The 22,308-nt window shown below is 48.9% G+C and overlaps 1 protein-coding gene across 8 annotated transcripts in view; it reads left to right on the top strand.

Annotated features, from left to right (window-relative positions):
* The window catches only part of ITSN1 (intersectin 1), a 107,886-nt gene that overhangs the window by 67,870 nt on the left and 17,708 nt on the right, over positions 1–22,308 (top strand). For 7 of the 8 annotated variants that reach the window (XM_038143030.1, XM_038142760.1, XM_038142856.1 and 4 more), the window contains 9 exons: positions 1,178–1,422; positions 2,803–2,962; positions 4,192–4,397; positions 5,539–5,621; positions 8,391–8,557; positions 12,207–12,252; positions 14,610–14,731; positions 16,774–16,888; positions 19,825–20,016. In XM_038143030.1, coding sequence (XP_037998958.1) covers positions 1,178–1,422; positions 2,803–2,962; positions 4,192–4,397; positions 5,539–5,621; positions 8,391–8,557; positions 12,207–12,252; positions 14,610–14,731; positions 16,774–16,888; positions 19,825–20,016 — 1,336 coding nt within the window. Of the gene's footprint in view, positions 1–1,177; positions 1,423–2,802; positions 2,963–4,191; positions 4,398–5,538; positions 5,622–8,390; positions 8,558–12,206; positions 12,253–14,609; positions 14,732–16,773; positions 16,889–19,824; positions 20,017–20,267; positions 21,739–22,308 lie in introns of those variants that run through there. The other variant, XM_038143214.1, reaches the window with a different exon arrangement.

The raw sequence follows: 22,308 nt of genomic DNA, 5'->3' as shown, positions 1-22,308 counted from the left end.
GTGGGTTATTCAGCCCCAGGTTTGGTGGCTCATCCCTGTGTGGGTTATTCAGCCCCAGGTTTGGTGGCTGATCCCTGTGTGGGTTATTCAGCCCCAGGTTTGGTGGCTCATCCCTGTGTGGGTTTCTCAGCCCCTCGGTGCTTTATCCCTTTTCCCCAGCCCCACCCTCTCCCATCCTGCCGCTTTCCCATCCCGGCTGCAGTGGGAGTGTTGCTCTGCACTGCAGGGAGAGCACATGGAACCGGTCAAGCACAAAGAGCCTTCACTGCTGGGATTGCCTCGGGCTGCCAGGGGCTCAGAGACGAGGAGGGGACCCAAAACCAGCAGGAAGGAGGGATGGGTTTGCTCCGGGAGGGGGAGGGTGGATGCAAATTCCAGTGGGAGGCACAGAGTCAGCAAGTGGCCCGAGGCAAAGGAATTTGGCAGCAGCTCCTCTGAGGAGCCCGGGGATCCATCCCTGCCCTGGGCTGAGCCCCCAGCTGGGGTCAGGAAAGGGATTGGGGTTGGGATTGTGCCCCTGTGCCCTTCTCAGGTGATTCCCCAGCTGCAGAGCTGCCCCAGCCCTGGGAGGAGCTGGAGCTGCTGCAGAGAGCCCAGAGGAGGCTCCAGGATGAGCAGAGGGCTGGAGCAGCTCTGCTGGCAGCAAAGGCTGGCACAGCTGGCATTGTTCAGCTGCACAGGAGAAGCTTTGGGCTGAGCTCAGGGTGGCCTTGCAGGGCCTGCAGGAGCCCCAGGAAACCTGGAGAGAGACAATTCCCAGGGGATGGGGGACAGCACACAGGGGATGGCTTCAAACTGAAAACATTACAGTTTTAGATGGGATTTTAGGAACAATTTCCTCCCTGGCAGGGCTGACAGGGTGCCCAGAGCAGCTGGGGCTGCCCCTGAATCCCTGGCAGTGCCCAGGGCCAGGCTGGACACTGGGGCTGGAGCAGCCTGGCACAGGGGAAGGTGTCCCTGTCATGGCAGGGGTGGAGCAAGACAGATTTTAGGGTCCCTTCTGACCCAAACCATTCCATGGCTCAGTGATTTCAGTATGGAAAGAAAAAGGGAAAAAAAATGTCAAGGCCTCTTGCATTGCAAAAAGTTCATTGCTGCAGAGCAGGTCTGGGTTGTTTTCAGTAAATTCCCGTTTGCAGGATGTGTTTGTTAACTCTCTGACTTCCTGTGTCTGCAGGTGGATGAAAGCCAGACTGGAGAGCCAGGGTGGCTCGGTGGAGAACTGAAGGGGAAGACTGGATGGTTCCCTGCAAACTATGCAGAGAAGATTCCAGACAGTGAAGTTCCAGCCTCTGCCAAGCCCGTGGCCGAGCCCTCTGCTGCTCCCAAAGTGTCTGTGCAGGAAAGCTCCGCTCCCCTGGCAGCCCCTGCCCCTGCAGAGGCTCCTGCAGCAGCCAACAACTGGGCAGACTTCAGCTCCACGTAGGTCTGGGTGCTGCTCGGCCCCTCTGGGCTGCTTTGGAGCTGGCACTGGGCACAGAGGCAGGGTGCAAGCTAAAAACCCCTTCTGGGGAGGGAAGGATGCTTTCTGTAGGAATCAGGGCTGTGGGGCTTGGGGCCAGTCCCATCACCCCTGCCTGGGCACAGCAAGAGCAGGGGACATCCCCACGTGAGGATGTGGGCATGGGGGAAGTCCTCAGGGGTTCACTTCCCTTGGAATCACAGAATCCAGGACTGGTTTGGGTTGGGGGGACCTCACAGCCCAGCCAGTGCCACCCCTGCCATGGCAGGGACACCTTCCCCTGTGCCAGGCTGCTCCAGCCCCAGTGTCCAGCCTGGCCTGGGGCACTGCCAGGGATCCAGGGGCAGCCCCAGCTGCTCTGGGCACCCTGGGCCAGGGCCTGCCCACCCTGCCAGGGAACAATTCCCTCCTCATCTCCCCCTGAAATTTCAGTGGGAACCCATTCCCCATTGCCCTGCCACTGCTTTTCCTGATGAACAATCCCTGTGCTCCCTGAAGGAGCCCCTTCAGACACTGCCACCACTACATCCCTTTCTCCTGCATCAGTTTCCACCGAGCCTTACTGAAGGCTTCCAGCCTGCTCATTGTTATACACGATATGCAGATGGCAGAGATGGCATGGAAAGGTGATTTAATTCCTGGTCACAGCAGTAGTAAAACTGATGGAATTGGAACATGTGCCCATCCCTGGGTGTCTTAATACACTGGGCACTTTTATCAACTGCAATTCCTTCTCCTTTCACCATGAAATGCATATTTTTAAACTGATAGATCATTAGGAGGCCCTGGCACAGGGTGCCCAGAGCAGCTGGGGCTGCCCCTGGATCCCTGGCAGTGCCCAGGCCAGGCTGGGCACTGGGGCTGGAGCAGCCTGGCACAGGGGACATGTCCCTGCCATGGCAGGGTGGCACTGGCTGGGCTGTGAGGTCCAAACCCAAACCATTCCATGATACTGTGTCTACAGGAAAGGGATGTGAGAGGTCGGTGACGTGCAGGGGGGAAGTTTCAAACCAGTTTTGGAAAGAAGGATCATTTTGATTTCTCTTCCCACTGTGCACAATGCAGCCTGCACTGCTTGAACTTCTGTTTGTAGGGACACAGTAAGGCTTGAGATAAAAACCTGTTCTTCAGTGGCAAGGACAAGGAGCTCAGTCTGAGGGCTGCCTCTGAAGGTGAGGCTGTGGCTAACCAGTGTTCAGCTGCACCTGGAGTTAAGGTGCTGCAGACTCCTGGAAAAGAACTTCATGTAGAACATTGAAAAATTTTTTTCTCTGTGAATTTTTTTGTTCCTGCTGTTAAAACCAGTAGCAGTCACATCGTTCTTCTCTTTTTCTTTCCAGCTGGCCAGCAAACAGCAGTGAGAAGGCAGAGAGTGATAACTGGGATGCCTGGGCAGCTCAGCCCTCGCTGACCGTGCCCAGCGCGGGGCAGCTCCGGCAGCGCTCGGCCTTCACCCCTGCCACTGTCACCGGCTCCTCCCCGTCCCCTGTGCTGGGCCAGGTGAGCTGCTGGCCTCACCCCCTGCTCTGAGCCAGCACAAAGGCTTGGAGAGCAAAGTGGGAGCCTTGCCTGTGTGTTAAAACACTCAGCTGACCTGGCAAAGTGAGCACCTCCAGGAGGGGAGGCTGGGAGGGTCCCACCTGCAGAGCTGCCCCAGCCCTGGGAGGAGCTGGAGCTGCTGCAGAGAGCCCAGAGGAGGCTCCAGGATGAGCAGAGGATGGAGCAGCTCTGCTGGCAGCAAAGGCTGGCACAGCTGGGGGTGCTCACCTGGAGAGGAGAAGCTCCAGGGAGAGCTCAGAGCCCCTGGCAGGGCCTGAAGGGGCTCCAGGAGAGCTGCAGAGGGACTGGGGACAAGGAGGGACAGGAGCCAGGGAATGGCTGCCAGTGCCAGAGGGCAGGGCTGGATGGGATCTTGGCAATGAGGAATTGTTCCCTGGCAGGGTGGGCAGGGGCTGGGATGGAATTCCATCCCTGGATCCCTGGCAGTGCCCAAGGCCAGGCTGGACACTGGGGCTGGAGCAGCCTGGCACAGGGGAAGGTGTCCCTGCCATGGCAGGGGTGGCACTGGGAGGGCTGTGGGGTCCCTCCCAGCCCAGTCCATTCTGTGGATCTCTGATCCATTGGCACTATCTGGGGCAGGATTTAACATAAAGCAGGTTCTGGTTTGCTGGTCTGGGATGGCTTTTTTAGATTTTGGTGGCGCAGGGTTGGGTCACTTCCTTGGGGCTCTCCTCACTCCCATGGCAGCGTCCACTCCCAAGTGGGTTACATGGAATAGCAATGGCAAAGCTCCCAGCTGAATTCTGCCCCTCTTTTCAGGCATTTCCTTCTCAGTGGAACAACAAACTGTTCTTGGGAGCTCATGTGTTCTGGGAAGTGCTGAAAATCTACCTCAGAGCAAAAAGAAATTGCAGTGTGCCATGAAAAAAGTGCAGCAAAGCATCATTTTCCTTAAAATGGCCTAGAAGTCCTGCCTGAGCAGCTTCACAAGGGTTTATTACTTATGTGTCTTAAATAAAAGTAATTAATTTAATCTTGCATTGCACTGATGATGTGTTAACAGCCAGAAATGCAGGAGGACTGTAAACATTTCTGGAATTACTTTGCAAGTTTAACTGGTGCTTTAGTTGGGAGATGTGTTGCTGTCTCAGCAGCCTGAGGATATAATTCCTAAAGCAGCTTTCTTGCCGAAGGTGGAGCACGACTGACTCCTGGTTTTCTTTCTGAAGGGTGAAAAAGTGGAGGGGCTCCAGGCCCAGGCTCTGTATCCTTGGAGAGCAAAGAAAGACAACCACCTGAACTTCAACAAGAACGACGTGATCACCGTGCTGGAGCAGCAGGACATGTGGTGGTTTGGGGAGGTGCAGGGCCAGAAGGGCTGGTTCCCCAAATCCTATGTCAAGCTCATCTCAGGCCCCATTAGGAAATCCACGAGGTATTTTATTTGCTCTTCCTGCCCTTCGCTTCCGTGCTGGGGTAGAAGGAAATTGGAGGAGCTGCATGCTTGAATTTTAGAGTTCTACCCTGTAAAAGGGCCCCTGGTTTTATCTGAAGGGTTTTGGCTGCCAATCCTGAAAACTTTAAAAATATCTTAATTTCTCAATTAAGAAATGAAAATTAATAATAAGAAAATAAGAATTTAAGAGATAAGAAAACTGACCTCAAGAAGAATGATAAGAAAATAAGAATAAGGAAACTGACCTCAGTTCTCCTTGGGTCTTGCCTCACCAACAAAAGATGAATTAACCTTCTTAATTTTATGTGACTTGCAACTGAAAAATGAGTGTATTTTTTTTGCTCTTCCTGTCCTTCACTTCTGTGCTGGGGTAGAAGGAAATTGGAAGAGCTTCATGCTTGAATTTTAGAGTTCTACCCTGTAAAGGGGACCCTGGTTTTATCTGGAGGGCTTTGGCTGCCAATCCTGAAAACTTTAGAAATTTTCAATTTCTTAATTGAGAAATTAAGAAAATAATAATAAGATAAGCAATTTAAGAAATAATTTTAATAATAAGATAAGAAAATAAGAATTTAAGAGATAAGAAAACTGACCTCAATAAGAATGATAAGAAAATAAGAATAAGGAAACTGACCTCAGTTCTCCTTGGGTCTTGCCTCACCAACAAAAGATTAATTAGCCTTAATTTTATGTGATTTGCAACTGAAAAATGAGTGTATTGGACTTTCTGAAGTACAGCTGTGTAAGTCAGAGCTCCTCTCTGCCCAAAATGAAAAGGTATTCCTCAAATCTAAATCACTTCTCATTATTCTTGGAGGATTAAACATTTAAATTTTTTTTTTGTATTGTAAAGGCAGCATTAGCATTAGGAATACAAATGAGAATGATTTTAGATCATTTTTTTCCCAAGGAAAAAGAGGAGATGCAGAAAATTTTGTATTTAAGGCAGTTGCTTCATGGCAGCCCCCTGGATTCAAAGCTTTCTTCTGCACATTTACTGTCTCTTCTTTTAAAACCCAGGGAGTTGCTTGGGGCTGCACGTGCATTTTATATTTGAAATACAATAATCATTGTTCTGAAGAGATTGAATTTCTTAAATAACCATTATTTTCTTCTAAAGCATGGATTCTGGTTCCTCAGAAAGTCCTGCTAGTCTGAAAAGAGTAGCATCCCCAGCAGCCAAGGCAGCAGTGTCAGGGGAAGGTGAGTCCTGGCTGCCCTGGCAGCCTCTTACTCTGCATGGAACACAAAAACTCTGCTTTCTTTTGCCAAAATCAGGAGTCAGATTGTGCTCTTCAAGTGGTGCTAAAATCCAAATGCTGAGCAGTTTGCCTCTGGAATAATTTAGAATTATTATTATTATTATTATTATTATTTATTATTATTATTATTATTATTATTATTATTATTATTACTATTGTGACAGTTTATGTGTGTTGTGTATAGAGAAGGAATAATTTCACATCTCACAAAAGATATGAAAATATCCAATAGAAATATTGGGAAAAGTGCAAACTACAAAAGATAGGAAAATATCCAATGGAAATAGTGAAAGATATGAAAATATCCAATGGAAATATTGGGAAAAGTACAAACTACAAAAGACATTAAAATATCCAATGGAAATATTGAAAGATATGAAAATATCCAATGGAAATATTGGGAAAAGTACAAACTACAAAAGATAGGAAAATATCCAGTGGAAATATTGAAAGATATTAAAATATCCAATGGAAAGATTGGGAAAAGTACAAACTACAAAAGACATGAAAATATCCAATGGAAATATTGAACAATTCAATTTCCATTGGATATTTTTATAAGATATGAAAATATCCAATGGAAATGTTGAAAGATACGAAAATTTCCAAGAAAAAGATTGGGGAAAGTGCAAACTACAAAAGATATGAAAATATCCAATGGAAATGTTGAAAGATATGAAAATATCCAATAGAAAGACTGAAGAAGGTACAAACTAGAAAATATATGAAAATATCTTTTGTGGTTTATACATTTTCCAATATTTCTATTTTTTTGCCATTATTTTGGTAACATTTTCTGATCCAGAATGGGTTTTCACAGAGGGCCAAAAAAGCACATCTGTCCTTGGTGTCAGGAATTGATAAACATTTTAATTGCCCCCAAAGCTCATTCCCAGTGGTTCATTAGAGCTCTTAATGAAGGCAGTGACAGTCACTTAGGAGTCCTTCAGCTCCATTTCAAAGGTGGAGCCTGGGGCACAGGCTCAGAATTCTCAGATATTTTGCTGAAAAGGGGAATTTTAATTTTTCAAAGGGGAATTCCTGGCTGTTGCCACCCTTCAGCTGGAGGGGAATGTCCCCACCTGAGCTGCCTCAACCCTTAATCCCCTGCAGTGCAGAGGCAGCTGTAGGTTAATTAAATCACAGGCAGAGGAGATCAATTAATCCAAGTGCAGGGTACAGGTGAACCCTTGGGTGTGGTCCCTGCAGCTCACCTGAAGGCTCTGACTGCAGTTCCAGCTACACTTTTAGGGACATTTGCATTGAATTTGTGTCTGGCCTGAGCACCACAGGAACTAAAAGGAGGGAGCAGCAGAGAAAAGGGAAATAATCAGTTTTTTTCAAAGTACAGCTGCTCTGCTCAGTAAATATTCCACAGAGTCCCAGCTGGATTGGGTTGGAAGGGATTTTAATTAAGGATCACCTTGTTCTGGTCTTCCTGGTGCTGGAGGAGAAGGAATTGTGGGCATGCAGAGTCCTGTCCCACGTGGGATATCTCAGGTGTTGTGTTTGTATTAAAAAGGAACACGGCTTTGGTTTAAACACTTCAAAAAAGCTGTGGTTTGAGAAACAGTAAAGGAGGGGTTTAACACCTTCTGTTGAGAGGGCTGCAAAGCTCATGTGCAGAAGGTGACTTTAAGGTGTGTGCACTTTGCATCCCAAACCCAGAAACCACTGGGGAACACGTTTAGTATCTAAATGAATTATTTATGTGCATTTTAATAAATAAAATGTGCATAAAACACGCACATAAAAATACATGTACATAAAATTAAAATAGCAAATGATATACAAACCCCCTGAGGCAGCCTTTTGATAGATCCTATGCAGTTCTGATAGATACAATTTTATTCATTAAATATTGAAGTTTTTATGAGCAATAAATAAGAAATTTGCTTTCTGCCTAGCCCTGATACTACTGAGGTTTTGCAGGGGATCCCAGGGTGTCAGTGCTCAGGAGCACAGAATCACAGAATGATGACATGCAGGTGCTTTTATTAAGAGCTCTGCGTGCCAGGGGTGCAGACACAAATCTGACTTTGACATGGTTTCAGCTGGACATGTTTTATATTCTTTAAACTTACATATTAATGGTTAAACTCACACTGTTCTTTTGTATACATTGATTTCATCCAAGCATGGGTTTCTCCTGGTCCTCCTCAAACCCCTCACATAGTTCCTCATGATTATTTAAGCAATAATTCTTTAAACAATAATTTAAACAATAATGAGTCTGATTGTTAGCATTCAGGAGCACAGAATCACAGAATGATGACATGCAGGTGCTTTTATTGAAGAGCTCTGCGTGCCAGGGGTGCAGACACAAATCTCACCCAACATGCTTTCGAGCTGAACATGTTTTATATTCTATCATTATACAACTTACATATTAATGATTAAACTTACACTGTTCTGTTGTATACATTGATTTCATCCAAGCATGGGTTTCTCCTGGTCCCCCTCAAACCCCTCACATAGTTCCTCATGATTCTTTAAGCAATAATTCTGTCTAATCACATCTAACAATGACATCATTTATCATATAGTGACCACACAGGTGCAGTTTCACCTGATCTAGCCAACACAAGGCCTAACATTTCCCCTACCAAGCCTAGCTTTTTCTAACTCCCTGAATTTTCTATGATTTTAAAATCTTTTGCTCTCAAGGAGCTTCCTCAGGAGTTCCCATGTGCTGTGTTCCCTTTTCCAGAGTACATTGCCATGTACACCTACGAGAGCTCGGAGCAGGGAGACCTCACTTTCCAACAAGGTGACCTGATCCTGGTGACAAAGAAAGATGGTGACTGGTGGACGGGAACGCTGGGTGATAAATCAGGAGTTTTCCCATCTAATTATGTGAGACTCAAAGATTCTGAGGTAGAGAAATGTTTTCTTTGGGGTTGTAGTGGTAGCTGCAAGGCAGGGCGTGGTAGGGGAAATAAAAATGTGTTGTAGATTTATTGACTGAGACTGGAAAGGAAAAACAATTACACTAACAACTATAGTTGCATTTTACAACTTAATGATATAAATAACTTGGGGGATCATCCATGAAAATAATGCCTGCATCAGGAGGTTTTAGACACTGATCAGAACAGCCATGATTGGTTTATTGCCCTGGTAAGTTTTTAATGCCTGAGCTTTGTCTTACTGCCATTATTAAAAAAAAAAAACAAAATCTACACAGTCATATTTCAGTCTATTACATTTTTTCCTATCATTTCTTGCAATCAAGAACAAATTTTGCACCAAAACTTTGCTAACTGCTGTATGTATTTGTCAGTTTTTGACTGAATAATAGAGGTTCTGTTTCACCTCTTTTTATCTTGAAATAATTCCATAGAACACATCCTTGTTGGGGTTTTTTGGGGTTTTTTTTACTTTCCTTTTAGGCATTCTGAAGAGAGATGTTCTGTCATTTATATGGCTTGAGAGGTTAATTTGTCTCCAGTAGGAGTTAGCTTAGATTCAGAGCTGGGTACATGACTGATCTCTTGGTGAGAAGGATTCTGGTTGATATCTCTGGAATAAGGGGGGGTTGAAGATAAATGAATAAAAATCAGTGGATTTTGGGGGATTTGGAATGCACGAGAACTCAGTGAAAAACTGCAGCACAGAGCCTGGGCAGAGTCACTCCTGAAAGCCATTCCTGCTGCTGGAAAAGCCAGAGGATAGAAACTGCAGTGAATCTGCAGGAAACCTCTCAAGAGGAAATTTCTGCAGTGGCAGGAAATTCCAGCCCCATCCTCTGGGCCAGGATGGAAAACCTTGTGGTTGGTGATGTTTGGTGTTGCAGTCCTTGCAGAGGTGGGGCTGGGCACTGTTGGCAAATCCCTGTGCAGAGCTCGGGTGTTCAATGAGTCCCCTTTGGCCAGAGAGCTCACTTTGGGGTCTCTGTCACCTCAGCCTGCTGGGGCTGCACCAGCTCGCTGCACTTCACCCCAAAGTGCTGCAAGTGCCCTTTGTGCTGCTGAAAACCCCACCTTCAGCTCAAGTCTGGGTGAGAGAGGAGGGGAAAAAGCCCAGAGCTGGTGGAGCCCCTGCTCTGGGATGTTGTTTCCATGCCAGGGTTCCTGTGCCTGCAGGACACTGATCTGCCTCCAAGTGGGGCACTGGGATTTGCTCTCCAGCCTGCTCCCAGAGCCAGCTTTCGCAGAGGGTTTCAGAGTCCTGGCTCTCTGGAACCTCACTCCCTCACACTCAGATGTGCTGCTGTGCTTGGACAGCTGCCTGGGCTGGAAAATGTTCTGAAAAGAGGAATAATTTCATGTGTTCTGCACTATTGACAGAACCAAAGAAAAGCAGGGGTGATCTTTCAGCAGTGAGGGCAGAGTTTTCAGAAATGACTCGAAATCTCAATGGTTTCTACAGCAGAAGAATTTTTTTTAATTTGTTCTTCTGTGCCTGTTCACCTCAGGGTGCTAAAACAAACCATTCCCTGTCCCTTCAAGTTTTTAAAAAAGTGGGAAAGTCTTTGTTCTTCAGAGGAACAATGGCCCATTCTGAGGCTGTTCCTTAGGGGGAGGGATGGATACAGGGTTTTATTCTGGACACTGCTGAGAATTCCCTCTGTGGGGATGGCTTGGAAACACAACAGTTTCAAGGCGTCTGATTATAAAACTTTGCATAGGGCTTCAGAAAATAATCCCTGAATGGGTCAAGATGGGGTTTGAAGGGTGCTGCTGTACAGCACAATGGGCAGGTCCTTGCTGGGGATTATGGAATTGACAGAGCAAGCTCTGCTCTGCTCAGGAGACTTCATCCCTTGTCACAAAGTGCCCTCAGTGCTCAGGGAGTGTCCCAGGTGTGCAGGGACAGGCTCTGTCCTCACTGCTGTGTTTTCTCTCAGCTGAAGGAATAGGAAATGCTTCTCCCTCTCCCGAGTGGGCCAGAAATGGGGACCATCCTAGATGTGTTGTTGATGAATTTAGTTATTTCTTCGAGTGCTGTAGGACTTTTCCACGTGTTCCTTCTGCTTTTGCACTGAGCATTCAGGGAATCCTCAAAGGCAGTCCAGGCTCAGGGTGCTCAGGGTGCTTCTGGAGTTCCTGTTTTAAAATCACCTCTGTGTGTCACAGTGAAGGCAGTGTCCCAGCCTGTCTGCTCTGTCCAGGTGCCTCTAATCCAGCAGCGTGGCCCAGGCATGTCTGGGAGGATTCTCTGGAGCTCAGGAGAGCAGGGGGGGTTCCTCTGCCAGAAACACTTGCCAGAGCAGCAGGAATTCCTGGCAGTGCTTTGGCTCACTCCTCTGTGGGGCTGTCAGGGCCACCTCCCCCTGTCCCCAGAGCTGCTCTGGGGTTTGCCCCTGATGCCCTGGGGGGCTCTCCTGGGCCCTGCTCCCAGGGGAGGGTGGGGATCTGGGGACAATCAAAGGAGAGCAGGGAGGAGAGGAAGATCTGCTGCTCCTGTGGGGGTGACTAATAACCAGTGCCAGGAAAGGAGCTCAGAGACATCGAGGCCAGCTGGAGATGTACCTGCTCATCCATTTTGTGCGTGGCTCAGAGCCACCACAGGGGTTTGAGGCCCTTTTCTCTCAGCCACTGAGCTGTTCTTCAGTTACTCCTCAGTTTAATTCCTGCCTGAATCCTCAGGTTTTCAAAGCATCAGGTCACAGGGAGCATATGGAGGAGGAAACTGGTTTTTTTCCACACAGGAATTAGGATTCTGTGGAGGCCTTCGGGTGGTTTGATGTTGGCTCCAAGTCTGTGAGGAGGATCCTGAAGGTGAAGTTGAGGGAGGTGGAAGTGTTGAAGGCAAGGGGACTTTTATGGCTCCCCAGCATTCCTGGCCACAGTCCAGTTTGGATTTAAGTTGCTGTTATCCACCTCAGACCTCTTTCTGCAGGACATAAAACTGTCAGTGGCCCGGGAGGAACTGCAGGGATTATTTAGGGGGCAGGAGCTGGACTGATGTCAAGTTTTGCTGGATTTCTTGTGGCTGTTCAAAGGCTTTGCTTCCCAATCCCTGGGATGCTGATGTCCATCCCTCACCTCACCCTGGCTGGCCACAGGGAGTTGCTCAGGAATATTTGCAATCCAGCAACTTGGAGGGATGAAAAATCCTGTTGTTGTTTCAGCTCACCTCCACAGAATTCCCGTTCTGTAGGTACAGGGATCTGCAATTAAAGATGGGATCTCCTTTGGGATTGCACATGGGATCTCTTTGGGATTGCACATGGGATCTCTTTGGGATTGCACATGGGATCTCTTTGGGATTGCACATGGGATCTCCTTTGGGATGACGAATGGGATCTCCTTTGGGATTATAAGTGGGATAAACTTTGGTCTTTGCAGCCTGTGAAAGGCAATAAAAGCCTGCACTCCTGCATTAACAAACCATCCACTTCATGCTTGGTATTTATTCCCAGATGTTTGTTGCCCTCTAAAATATTAAGGATTTGTGTAAGAGCAGAATTTCCCATGAGTTTTTGCCTCGCATGCTTGTTGAGTGAAGCTCTGTAAATCATTTTCATGTCCTGGGGAAGGAAAGCTGAGTGCTAAACTTGCCTCTTGTTCTCCGTTTCAAGGCTCCAGGAGCAGCTGGGAAAACAGGAAGCTTAGGGAAGAAACCTGGTGAGTCAAATATTGTGGCAGCACCTTCTCTCTGTTCTTAAGTGTTCAATTCAATGGCAACAAAACCTTTTCCATGAAAATAGGTTGCTCTTGCTCATCTTGGAGTGGTTTGCACTGATGAAAACCGTTACAAAAGAACTGGAATAAATGCAGTTAATAAATAATGTAAATGTAATAAAAGAATTCGTCCTCTAATCATTCCAGTGTGTCAATCACTAAATAACATGTAGCTAGAGAATAAAAATCTGCTTGCTCAGAAGTGGATGTGACCTTCCTGCTGGATTGATCCCCTTGTCCCCAGTCCCTCTCCAGGTTTGGTAGCTGTGGCAGCAGGAGGCAGGAGGAGGAATTTCTCATTAAATGCAGCAGGAGTGGCAGGAGAGCGGGAGGTTGAAACAGAGAAAAACCAGGAGCAGAGTCAGTGCTGGGTGAGGGCAAAGCCAGGCAGGAGCTGGGCTGGGAGCACAGCTCTGCTGCTGGGAAGGGCAGGGCTGGATGGGATCTTGGCAATGAGGAATTGTTCCTGGCAGGGTGGGCAGGCCTGGCCCAGGGTGCCCACAGCAGCTGGGGCTGCCCCTGGATCCCTGGCAGTGCCCCAGGCCAGGCTGGACACTGGGGCTGGAGCAGCCTGGCACAGGGGAAGGTGTCCCTGCCATGGCAGGGGTGGCACTGGCTGGGCTGTGAGGTCCCCCCAACCCATTCCATGACTCCATGAGTGTGTGTGCTAACCCCAGATCCGGGTTTGAAACACCTTTATCACTCAGGCCTTTCCATCACCTGCCTGGCTCCTGTCCCTGCCCTCCTGAGAGAGGTTCTGCTCTCCTGTGTTCCCTGCAGTGCCTTTGGATTGCTCCTCATCCTCCTCATGCTGCTCATTTGTGTCTCAAATGCTTCTCTGATCATTTTTCATGTTCCTGATGGTCCTTTCCTTCTAAATCTCACATCAGTCATTTGATCATTTCCATGTTGGGCTTCAACTCTCTTTGTGTCTTCCCTGCACCAAAGCCTCCCTGAGTTCCCAACCTCCCAGGGTTTGTGGGTTCCTCTGCCTCCAGCTGCCCTTGCAATGAGTCCCCGAGGGCTGAGTGACTGTCCTGGGTCCCTCAGGAAGCTTCAGCAGCACCAGCCCCACTCTGGGCATGTTAAATGTGTCCCCTCACCCTGCACATGGCCTGGGGACGGGGCTGAGCCTGCCTTTGGGAGGGCACCACAATTCCTGCAGCTCCACTTGGATCCAGAGCTGGGTTACCTGTGGGGACCAGAATTGTTCCACAAGCACTGTGGGACAGAGGGAGCTCCAACACAGCTTGGGGTCATTCCCTGGAGCTGTCAGCTCCCAGCTTGGGCTCATTCCCTGGAACTGTCAGCTCCCAGCTTGGGCTCATTCCCTGGAACTGTCAGCTCCCAGCTTGGGGTCATTCCCTGGAGCTGTCAGCTCCCAGCTCCTCTGTGTCCCCTCGTGCTGGAGGGGACCCAACAAAGCACCTGTTCTGGGGGGGAACAGAGATTTCCAGGGAAATCCTCTTGCTGCATTGGAAAACGTTCCTTTTGGGGCCAGCTGGTGAGAAATTCTCTGCCAGCCTTAATTTGCACCTCTTGGTGCAACTGCATTATTCTGTCATTGGTGTGTCTCCTCTCCTGAGGGAGCTAAATGCAAAGATGTATTTACTGGAAAGCACTGCAGCTTAAGAGCTGCACAGTTCTCCTCCTCCTCTTCCTCCTTTTCTTCCTCCTTTTCTTCCTCCTTTTCTTCCTCCTTTTCTTCCTCCTCCTTTTTTCTTCCTCCTTTTTTCTTCCTCCTTTTTTCTTCCTCCTTTTTTCTTCCTCCTTTTCTTCCTCCTTTTCTTCCTCCTTTTTTCTTCCTCCTTTTTTCTTCCTCCTTTTTTCTTCCTCCTTTTCTTCCTCCTTTTCTTCCCCCTTTTCTTCCCCCTTTTCTTCCCCCTTCTCTTCCCCCTTCTCTTCCCCCTTCTCTTCCCCCTTCTCTTCCCCCTTCTCTTCCTCCTTCTCTTCCTCCTTCTCTTCCTCGTCCTTCTCTCCTTCTTTCTCTTCCTCCTCCTTCTCCTTCTCTTCCTCCTTCTCTTCCTCCTCCTCCTCCTCCTTATTATTCTCTTTTCAAACATTTTGGATCTCCTGCCACAGAGCTGCTGCACCTCTGGTTTGTTACTTATTTATTCCTGTAGTGCTCTGAACCTCTCCTTTATTTTGCAATTCCCACGTGTATTCGTGGAAAGACATAAATCCGTAACAATTTCATGGAAAGGAATAGCACAGCCTTACAGCAGAATTAATGTTGGATAAAATGTGCTCGGATTTTTTTTTTTCAAATTAACCTTTTCTTTCCTCCTCTGCTTCAACAGAAATTGCCCAAGTTATTGCCTCTTACACAGCAACAGGCCCAGAACAGCTGACTCTTGCTCCTGGCCAGTTGATTCTCATCAGAAAGAAGAACCCAGGTGGTTGGTGGGAAGGAGAGCTCCAAGTTAGTTCCTTTTTTTTTTTTCCAAGTATAATCCCATTAAAAATAAGAAAAAAAGTTGGTTGTTAGTAGTTCAGAATGCTGAATGTGTCGATGAGCAATAAATCTGCCAAGGTTCTGCAGTGCAGCTGTGCCAATAAAACCCATAAAAGCCATAAAAGCCCTTCCAGGAGCCCCCCCCTGCCATGCCTGGCTTGGGGACAGCCTGGGGACAGGAGAGCAGCGGGGGCTCAGCCAGGAGGGGGCCCAGGGCTGCCTTGGGCCCTCCTGGTGCTTTTGAGAGCAGAGCTTGGCAATTTGTTCCCCTGAAGGAGGCTCTGTGGGCTTTGGGGTTTTTAGCAGGGAATCTGAGGTGGACCAGTGCCATTGGTTGATTGGGCAGTGCAGATCTCAGACTAGCTCAGTTGTGTTTAACTCTGTCCCTGCCCTCTTTGCCTTGCCTGCTGATATTTTTTTCATCTTTTGTGGAGAAATCCTCTTCCAGGATTCCTTTGGGCTTTTCTCTCACTAACCTTGGTGCTGTTGGTAACTTTTAGCTTCAAGGAGTCTCCATTAAATAAATGTATTTTAAGACAGAGAAGAAACTTCTGTGGGCAAGAGCTGCCACAGTTACCACTGAGCAGCTGCTGGGAGGCTCTGAAACAATTCCATTTGGGTTGTGTAAATCATCCTGTGTGATTGAGGTGCTTTAATGTCATACATGTGGTTTCTACAATTGGGTTTTATTTTCTTAGCAATCCCTGACTGTTCTTTTTATTCTCCTGCTCCACACTTGGGGGTCAGAGTGAAGGGAAAATAAGGCAGATATTTTTAGCATTAAGCATTTGAGCATTAATTCAGTGTTCAGAAGTGTCTTAAATGATCTAAATAGACTTTAGATCAAGTGTTTTCTTTTTCAGTAAAGATTTAGACAGGGAAGAAGGTAGTTCAAGAATAGTAAATTCTTTAGATGACATTTTTTTCCACCAGAGTTAACAATCTGTTTTTCAGAGGCAGAATTCTCCTTGCCCAAAATGCCAACCTTATTCTAACACAAACAGAATAAAAATCCTTCTTGAGGCAGAGTTAGAGGCTGAGATTCAAAGTTCAGGAAGAACCTTTATTTCTGCAAGGAATTTTTATGGATTTGATTTGCAATGGACATCGGATCTGGGGAGATAACAGGATGAGATTTCCTGCTTTGGTGACACGAGGCATTGGAAAGCTTGGATCTGTTTCTGGAAAAGAAAAGAGGAAATTTGGATTCCTAATCTCTGTTTAAACTGCCACAACCTGGGGATCTATTTTAATGTGGCAAGTGTAACAATGAACAAGCCTTTAATCAGAAATGCTGATAGGATTCTGTGTTAACAATCAGAAATACTGATAAGATTGTGTTAACAATCAGAAATGCTGATAGGATTCTGTGTTAACAATCAGAAATGCTGATAGGATTCTGTGTTAACAATCAGAAATGCTGATAGGATTCTGTGTTAACAATCAGAAATGCTGATAGGATTCTGTGTTAACAATCAGAAATGCTGATAGGATTCTGTGTTAACAATCAGAAATACTGATAAGATTGTGTTAACAATCAGAAATGCTGATAAGATTCTCTGTTAACAATCAGAAATGCTGATAATATTGTGTTAACAATCAGAAATTCTGATAAAATTCTGTGTTAACAATCAGAAATTCTGATAAGATTGTGTGTTAACAATCAGAAATGCTGATAAGATTCTCTATTAACGATTAGAAATACTGATAACTTTCTCTCTTACCAATCAGAAATGCTGATCTGATTCTACATTAACAATCAGAAATGCTGATAAGATTCTCTGTTAACAATCAGAAATGCTGATAACTTTCTCTCTTAACAATTCAAAATGCTGATAAGATTCTACATTAACAATCAGAAATGCTGATAGGCTTCTCTGTTAACACTGTACCCTGGAGCTGGTGGCTCAGGGCAGCTGAGTTCTCCCTGGCAGCCCTTTTCCTCTGGGCAGGGCAGAGCTGAGCCCTGGTGCTGCCAGGCCCTGGCTGAGCAGCCGCTGTCTCCGCAGGCGCGCGGCAAGAAGCGCCAGATCGGCTGGTTCCCGGCCAACTACGTCAAACTGCTGAGCCCTGGCACCAGCAAGAGCACCCCCACCGAGCTGCCCAGGCCTGCAGCACCCTCAGGTGAGCCCTGCCTGCCCCTGGCACCCCTGCCCCAGCTGCTGTGCCCGTGCTGGGCCTTCAGCGGGGAGGGGTGCGGTGCTCCAGAGCCTCTGGGGCGTTCCTGCATCCCCCAAAGCAGCCCAGCCCATCCCATCCAATCCCATCCCTGCCCTGAGTGTGGGACAGCAGCTCTGGGGCGTTCCTGCATCCCCCAAAGCAGCCCAGCCCATCCCATCCAATCCCATCCCTGCCCTGAGTGTGGAACAACAGCTCTGGGGTGTTCCTGCATCCCCCAAAGCAGCCCAGCCCATCCCATCCAATCCCATCCCTGCCCTGAGTGTGGAACAACAGCTCTGGGGTGTTCCTGCATCCCCCAAACCAGCCCAGCCCATCCAATCCCATCCCTGCCCTGACTGTGGGACAGGAGTGTGGGACAGGAGCTCTGGGATGTTCCTCCATCCCCAGCCCTGTCCTGAGTGTGGGACAGGAGCTCTGGGGTGTTCCTGCATCCCCCAAACCAGCCCAGCCCATCCAATCCCATCCCTGCCCTGACTGTGGGACAGGAGTGTGGGACAGGAGCTCTGGGATGTTCCTCCATCCCCAGCCCTGTCCTGAGCGCAGCAGCAGCTCTGGGCTGTGTCTCCATCCCCAGCCCTGTCCTGGGTGTGGGATGTCCAGGAGCTCTGGGCTGTGTCTCCATCCCCAGCCCTGTCCTGGGTGTGGGATGTCCAGGAGCTCTGGGATGTGTCTCCATCCCCAGCCCTGTCCTGGGTGTGGGATGTCCAGGAGCTCTGGGCTGTGTCTCCATCCCCAGCCCTGTCCTGGGTGTGGGATGTCCAGGAGCTCTGGGCTGTGTCTCCATCCCCAGCCCTGTCCTGGGTGTGGGATGTCCAGGAGCTCTGGGCTGTGTCTCCATCCCCAGCCCTGTCCTGGGTGTGGGATGTCCAGGAGCTCTGGGCTGTGTCTCCATCCCCAGCCCTGAGTGCAGCAGGAGCTGCAGAGGCTCAGGAGGATCCAGGGCTGGCCCCTGAGGCTCCTCTCCTGAGGAAGCCCCTGCTCTGAGGTGACATGGGACAAACCCCCGTGGGGAGGGACCTTTCCTGTGCCCTGCAGGCTTGGGAAGGGACGCAGGAGCCCCAGCACAGGAGCATTTCCAGAGTCCCAGCCTGGCTGGGCTGGCAGGGACTGCCCAGAGCCATTCCAGGCTGCTGTGTCTGTGGGACTGCTGCTGGTGGCCCCTCTGGTGGCTCTTCTAAAGATCCAGCAAACGCCTCTCTAAAGCCTCATGAATTCAGGTTGAGAATGGCAACTCAGCACTGAGACACAACCTTTTACCAGGAGACAGGATGAGGTATTTTAATATATATTTTAAATTATTTCAGGTTAGACAATCCAGGACTTTCCCCACATGCTAAATCTTACAGGACAAAATTTTAGCAACTTTTGCAGAACATCAAAATCTTAATTAAACTGTAATTAAAAAAGAAAAAAAAGAGAAGCTGTTTGGCAAATTGAAATAAGTTGCTGGCTTGGTATAGGGATGAAAAATAAAAGCGAATTTTAGGATTAATCCACTGGAGAGAACCTGCCAGCAAGGCTCATTAATGGAAGTCTGATGTGTGGTGGGAAAACCAGCAGCCCTGTGGCCTGGCAAAGAGAAACCAGCAGAGAAATAGAGGGGATTATTTATTTAACTGAACAGTCCTGCTGCTTCAGAGAATTCAGGGAGCTGCTTTGTCAGGAGTGAGCAGAAGCAGCTGGATTCTGGGATTGGATGAGTTCCACTGCAGGGGAATAGAAAATCCCTGCTGGAAGCAGTCCTGGGTGCCAGCAGAGCAGCCTGCATGGCCTGGGATGCTTTTGTCCAGCTCTGTTCATTTTCTCTTGTATATTCCAAGACTTTTTTTGTACTGAAAACCTCACTGGGACAACAAAGGCATCACCATTGGCTTTCTTTTGGATTATGCAGCTTCCAATGTGGAAGTTCCAGTATGTCCCAGATTTTCCTGTCCTCTGACCAGTCCTGGTGGGGGGTTCCAGGCCAGGTTGGAGCACCCTGAGGCAGTGGAGGATGTCCCTGTCCATGGCAGGGGTGGCACTGGATGGGCTTTAAGGTCCCTTCTAACCCAAGCCCTGCTGGGATTCCATGAAACTCTTTGGGATTTTTAAACCCCTGGAGTCTGGGGGGGCTGAGCTGAGCCCCAGGATGGGCTCTGGTCACTGCAGGGTCCTGGAGGCTGGAGCACAGCCAGAGGGGCCAGCGAGGCTGGAGAGGGGCTGGGAGCACAAACCCTGCCAGGAAGCCCTGAGGGAGCTGGGGGTGCTCAGCCTGGAGCCAAGGAGACTCAGGGCTGCCCTCAGCACTCCCGCAGCTCCTGAAAGGTGCCTGTGCTCAGCTGGGGCTGGGCTCTGTCTGCAGGCACCGACACAGCCAGAGCACACAGCCTCCAGCTGCACCCAGGCAAACACAGGCTGACAGCAGGGAAAAGCTCCCCCAGAAAGGGGATAAAGCTCTGGAATGTTCTGCCCGGGGAGGTGGTGCAGTCCCCATGCCTGGGTGTGTTTAACACAGCCTGGATGTGGCACTGGGTGCCAGGGTGCAGCTGAGCTGTTGGGGCTGGCTTGGACTTGGTGGTCTTGGAGGTCTCTTCCAGCCTGGTGATTCTGGGATTCTGTGGAGCTGTCCCAAGCCATGGGCAATGTCCAGAGGTGACCTCTGCATGTGGGCAGGGCCAGGCTGCAGAGCAGGGCAAGGCTCTTCCCCAGAGGCTGCTGGCACTGCCCAGGCTGCCCAGGCAATGGGCACGGCCCCGAGGCTGCCAGAGCTCCAGGAGCCTTTGGCCAGCGCTGCCAGGGGTGCCCAGGCTGGGCTTGCTGGGCTCTGGGCAGGGCAGGGGTGGATCGGGGATGCTCTGGGGGGGTGGCCGCAGCCCCCAGGTGACCCCTGTCCCCCACAGTGTGCCAGGTGATCGGCATGTACGACTACAGCGCCCAGAACGACGACGAGCTGGCCTTCAACAAGGGCCAGATCATCACCGTGCTCAACAGGGAGGACCCCGACTGGTGGAAGGGGGAGGTCAACGGCCACGTGGGGCTCTTCCCGTCCAACTACGTGAAGCTGACCACGGACACGGACCCGAGCCAGCAGTGTGAGTGTCCCCGAGCGTCCCCGAGCGTCCCACATGCAGCATTGCCGGGCCCCGCCGCCCCCGGGCCCCCGGGCTCTTTGAAGACCTTCTGTCCCCCCGCTGTGTTTGGTTGGTTTCGTTCCCATCCCCCCGGCACGTCCCCCCCTCCCCATCATTTTTGCTCCACGCCTCGCCACGCCTGCCTCATTTCCCCAGCTTGAATTTGCTCATTGTTTTGTTTTGCTTATGTGTTGTTTTCCTCCTTTTTCTAGGAATCATATGTTGTCCATCCCCCACTCAGGCTTGAAAGTCCTCAAAGAGACCCACTATCCCATAGCAGTGCCCAGAGGGATGATGGGAGATGCAGCCTTGATCATGTGCCTTCCAGCATGATCATCTACTGCCTTCTGAGTCAAGAACACACTGCACAGCAGTTTTACCTCATTTGACATTTAGTTGCATGGAATCGCAACGGTTGAGTTAATTACCGACAAAATTAAACTGATTCAAAACAAAAAGAAACAAAACAAAAACACACACACGCAAAAAAAGAATAAAAATCAGAGGATAGTGGGTCCTTTTGTGGCTTTCAGAGTTACCAAACTAATTTTTCCACCTTTGCACAGGTGCTTTTGGTAGTTTTAAAAATTATTTTTTAAAGATATATTCTAGCCTTTTAAAGGAAAAGTATAAATTTAATTTCTTCATTGCAATTTTGTTTGTGCAAAAAGACCCACTATCAAGGAATGCTGCATGTGCTATTAAAATTGTTCCAAATGTCCATGAATTGGAGACTTTATGTATCTTTCTTTTTTTATTGTTCACTTGTCCAGTGTTGTCAATGTGTCTCTTTTTTTTATTATTTTAATTTTCTTTTATTTTTTTTAATTACAAAAGAGCAGAAGCAGTTAAAATCAGTTTAAGGAAGTTTAAATGTGCCCGGTTCCAGGTATTTTGTTGTAGTTACTGTACCGTTTGTAACAGGTGTTGGTGTTGAGTGTGTAACCCGTTGTGGGGAGGGGAGGCGCCCTCCTCCCGTGCCAGAGGCAAACCTGGAGGGAAGTTTGACCCAGCTCTGTTCATTTGATTTTGCACATTACCTGTAGCTGCGAACCGTGAGCGAACAGCCTGGTGTGTGTGCTGTCCCCCGGCTCGTCACATTCCTGGGTCAGAAGCGGGTGCAGTGTCCCCTCCCGGGCTGCCAGAATTCCCAAATTGCCCCGGGGGCGGCCCTCGGGCTGCTTTGTGTGGAACGGCGCCTGGTGAACGAGTCATTGTCCTGACAAGAACGAATGTACGCAGCTGTCTCCCCGCCACTCGTTTCCAATGTTTACATTTTTTAAAGCAGACTGTGGAGTTGGTACAGGTGAGGATGAGCTGGAGCTGTGCTGTGGCCGAGCCCTGCCCGGCTCTGGCTGAGAGTGCTGGCAGTGCCCTCTCCCAACGCCTCGAGCACAACAGAGCCCCGCTACTAATGATTTCCCACGGGGTGACGTCCTGGTGTGTGTCCCGCTGTCCCCCAGCTCCTGCTGGCAGCCTGTAGCACTCCCAGCCCGGCTCCCTGCTCCCGACCCGTCCTGCGGTGCAAAGGACAAGCGAAGCTCCTTTCTCAGTTGCACTTCAGTATTTCATCACTATGAATGTAAATTATATAAATATATAAAACCCTGCAGCTTTAACAACTGTAATCCAGCCTTTCCAATTAGTTCCATGTATAGAGAATTAAATCCTTGGTACAAAAGAGGCCGACGGTGTTTGTTGTCTCGTTGCTGGGTCGCACCGAGCTCGCCCCGAGGGCTTTGGCAGAGCTCAGCCCCGAGCCCTTTGCCCCTCCAGGGACACCTGCCTGGCTTCTTGGACCTCTGGCTGCTCCCATTCATCTTTGCTCCCTGCAGCCTTTGCCCCTCTGGCTCAGGGGGCATTGCTGGCGTGTCCTTGCACTCCTGGAGGGTCCCTTCCAGCTCAGGATCTTCTGGGATTCTCTGATTCCCTGCCCAGGGTTTCTACGTGGTGCCAAGCAGTGGATTTTGATATTCTTTGAATAGATAAATTAAATATTCTTTCTTGGTTTGCCATGGGTTTACCTGGATTTGGGGTGTGTTTTATGCCAGAAGCTCAAGTCTGAAAATATTCACAGCTGCACAGATTTTCCTTCTTTTTAGGACAGTATTTAAATAGTAATACATCTTCTGCTTCTACCATAAAAATATTATTCTTCTCTCATGGCCACTTGCTGACAACTGCAGAAATGGAACAGCACGTCCCACTGGTGATTTTCAGTGCTCTCTGAGGGGATGAGCCAGGTTTGACCCC

This window comes from Motacilla alba, chromosome 1 (assembly GCF_015832195.1).
Source record: "Motacilla alba alba isolate MOTALB_02 chromosome 1, Motacilla_alba_V1.0_pri, whole genome shotgun sequence".
Classification (NCBI taxonomy): Eukaryota; Metazoa; Chordata; class Aves; order Passeriformes; family Motacillidae; genus Motacilla; species Motacilla alba.
This window is presented reverse-complemented; position numbering and strand designations above follow the sequence as displayed.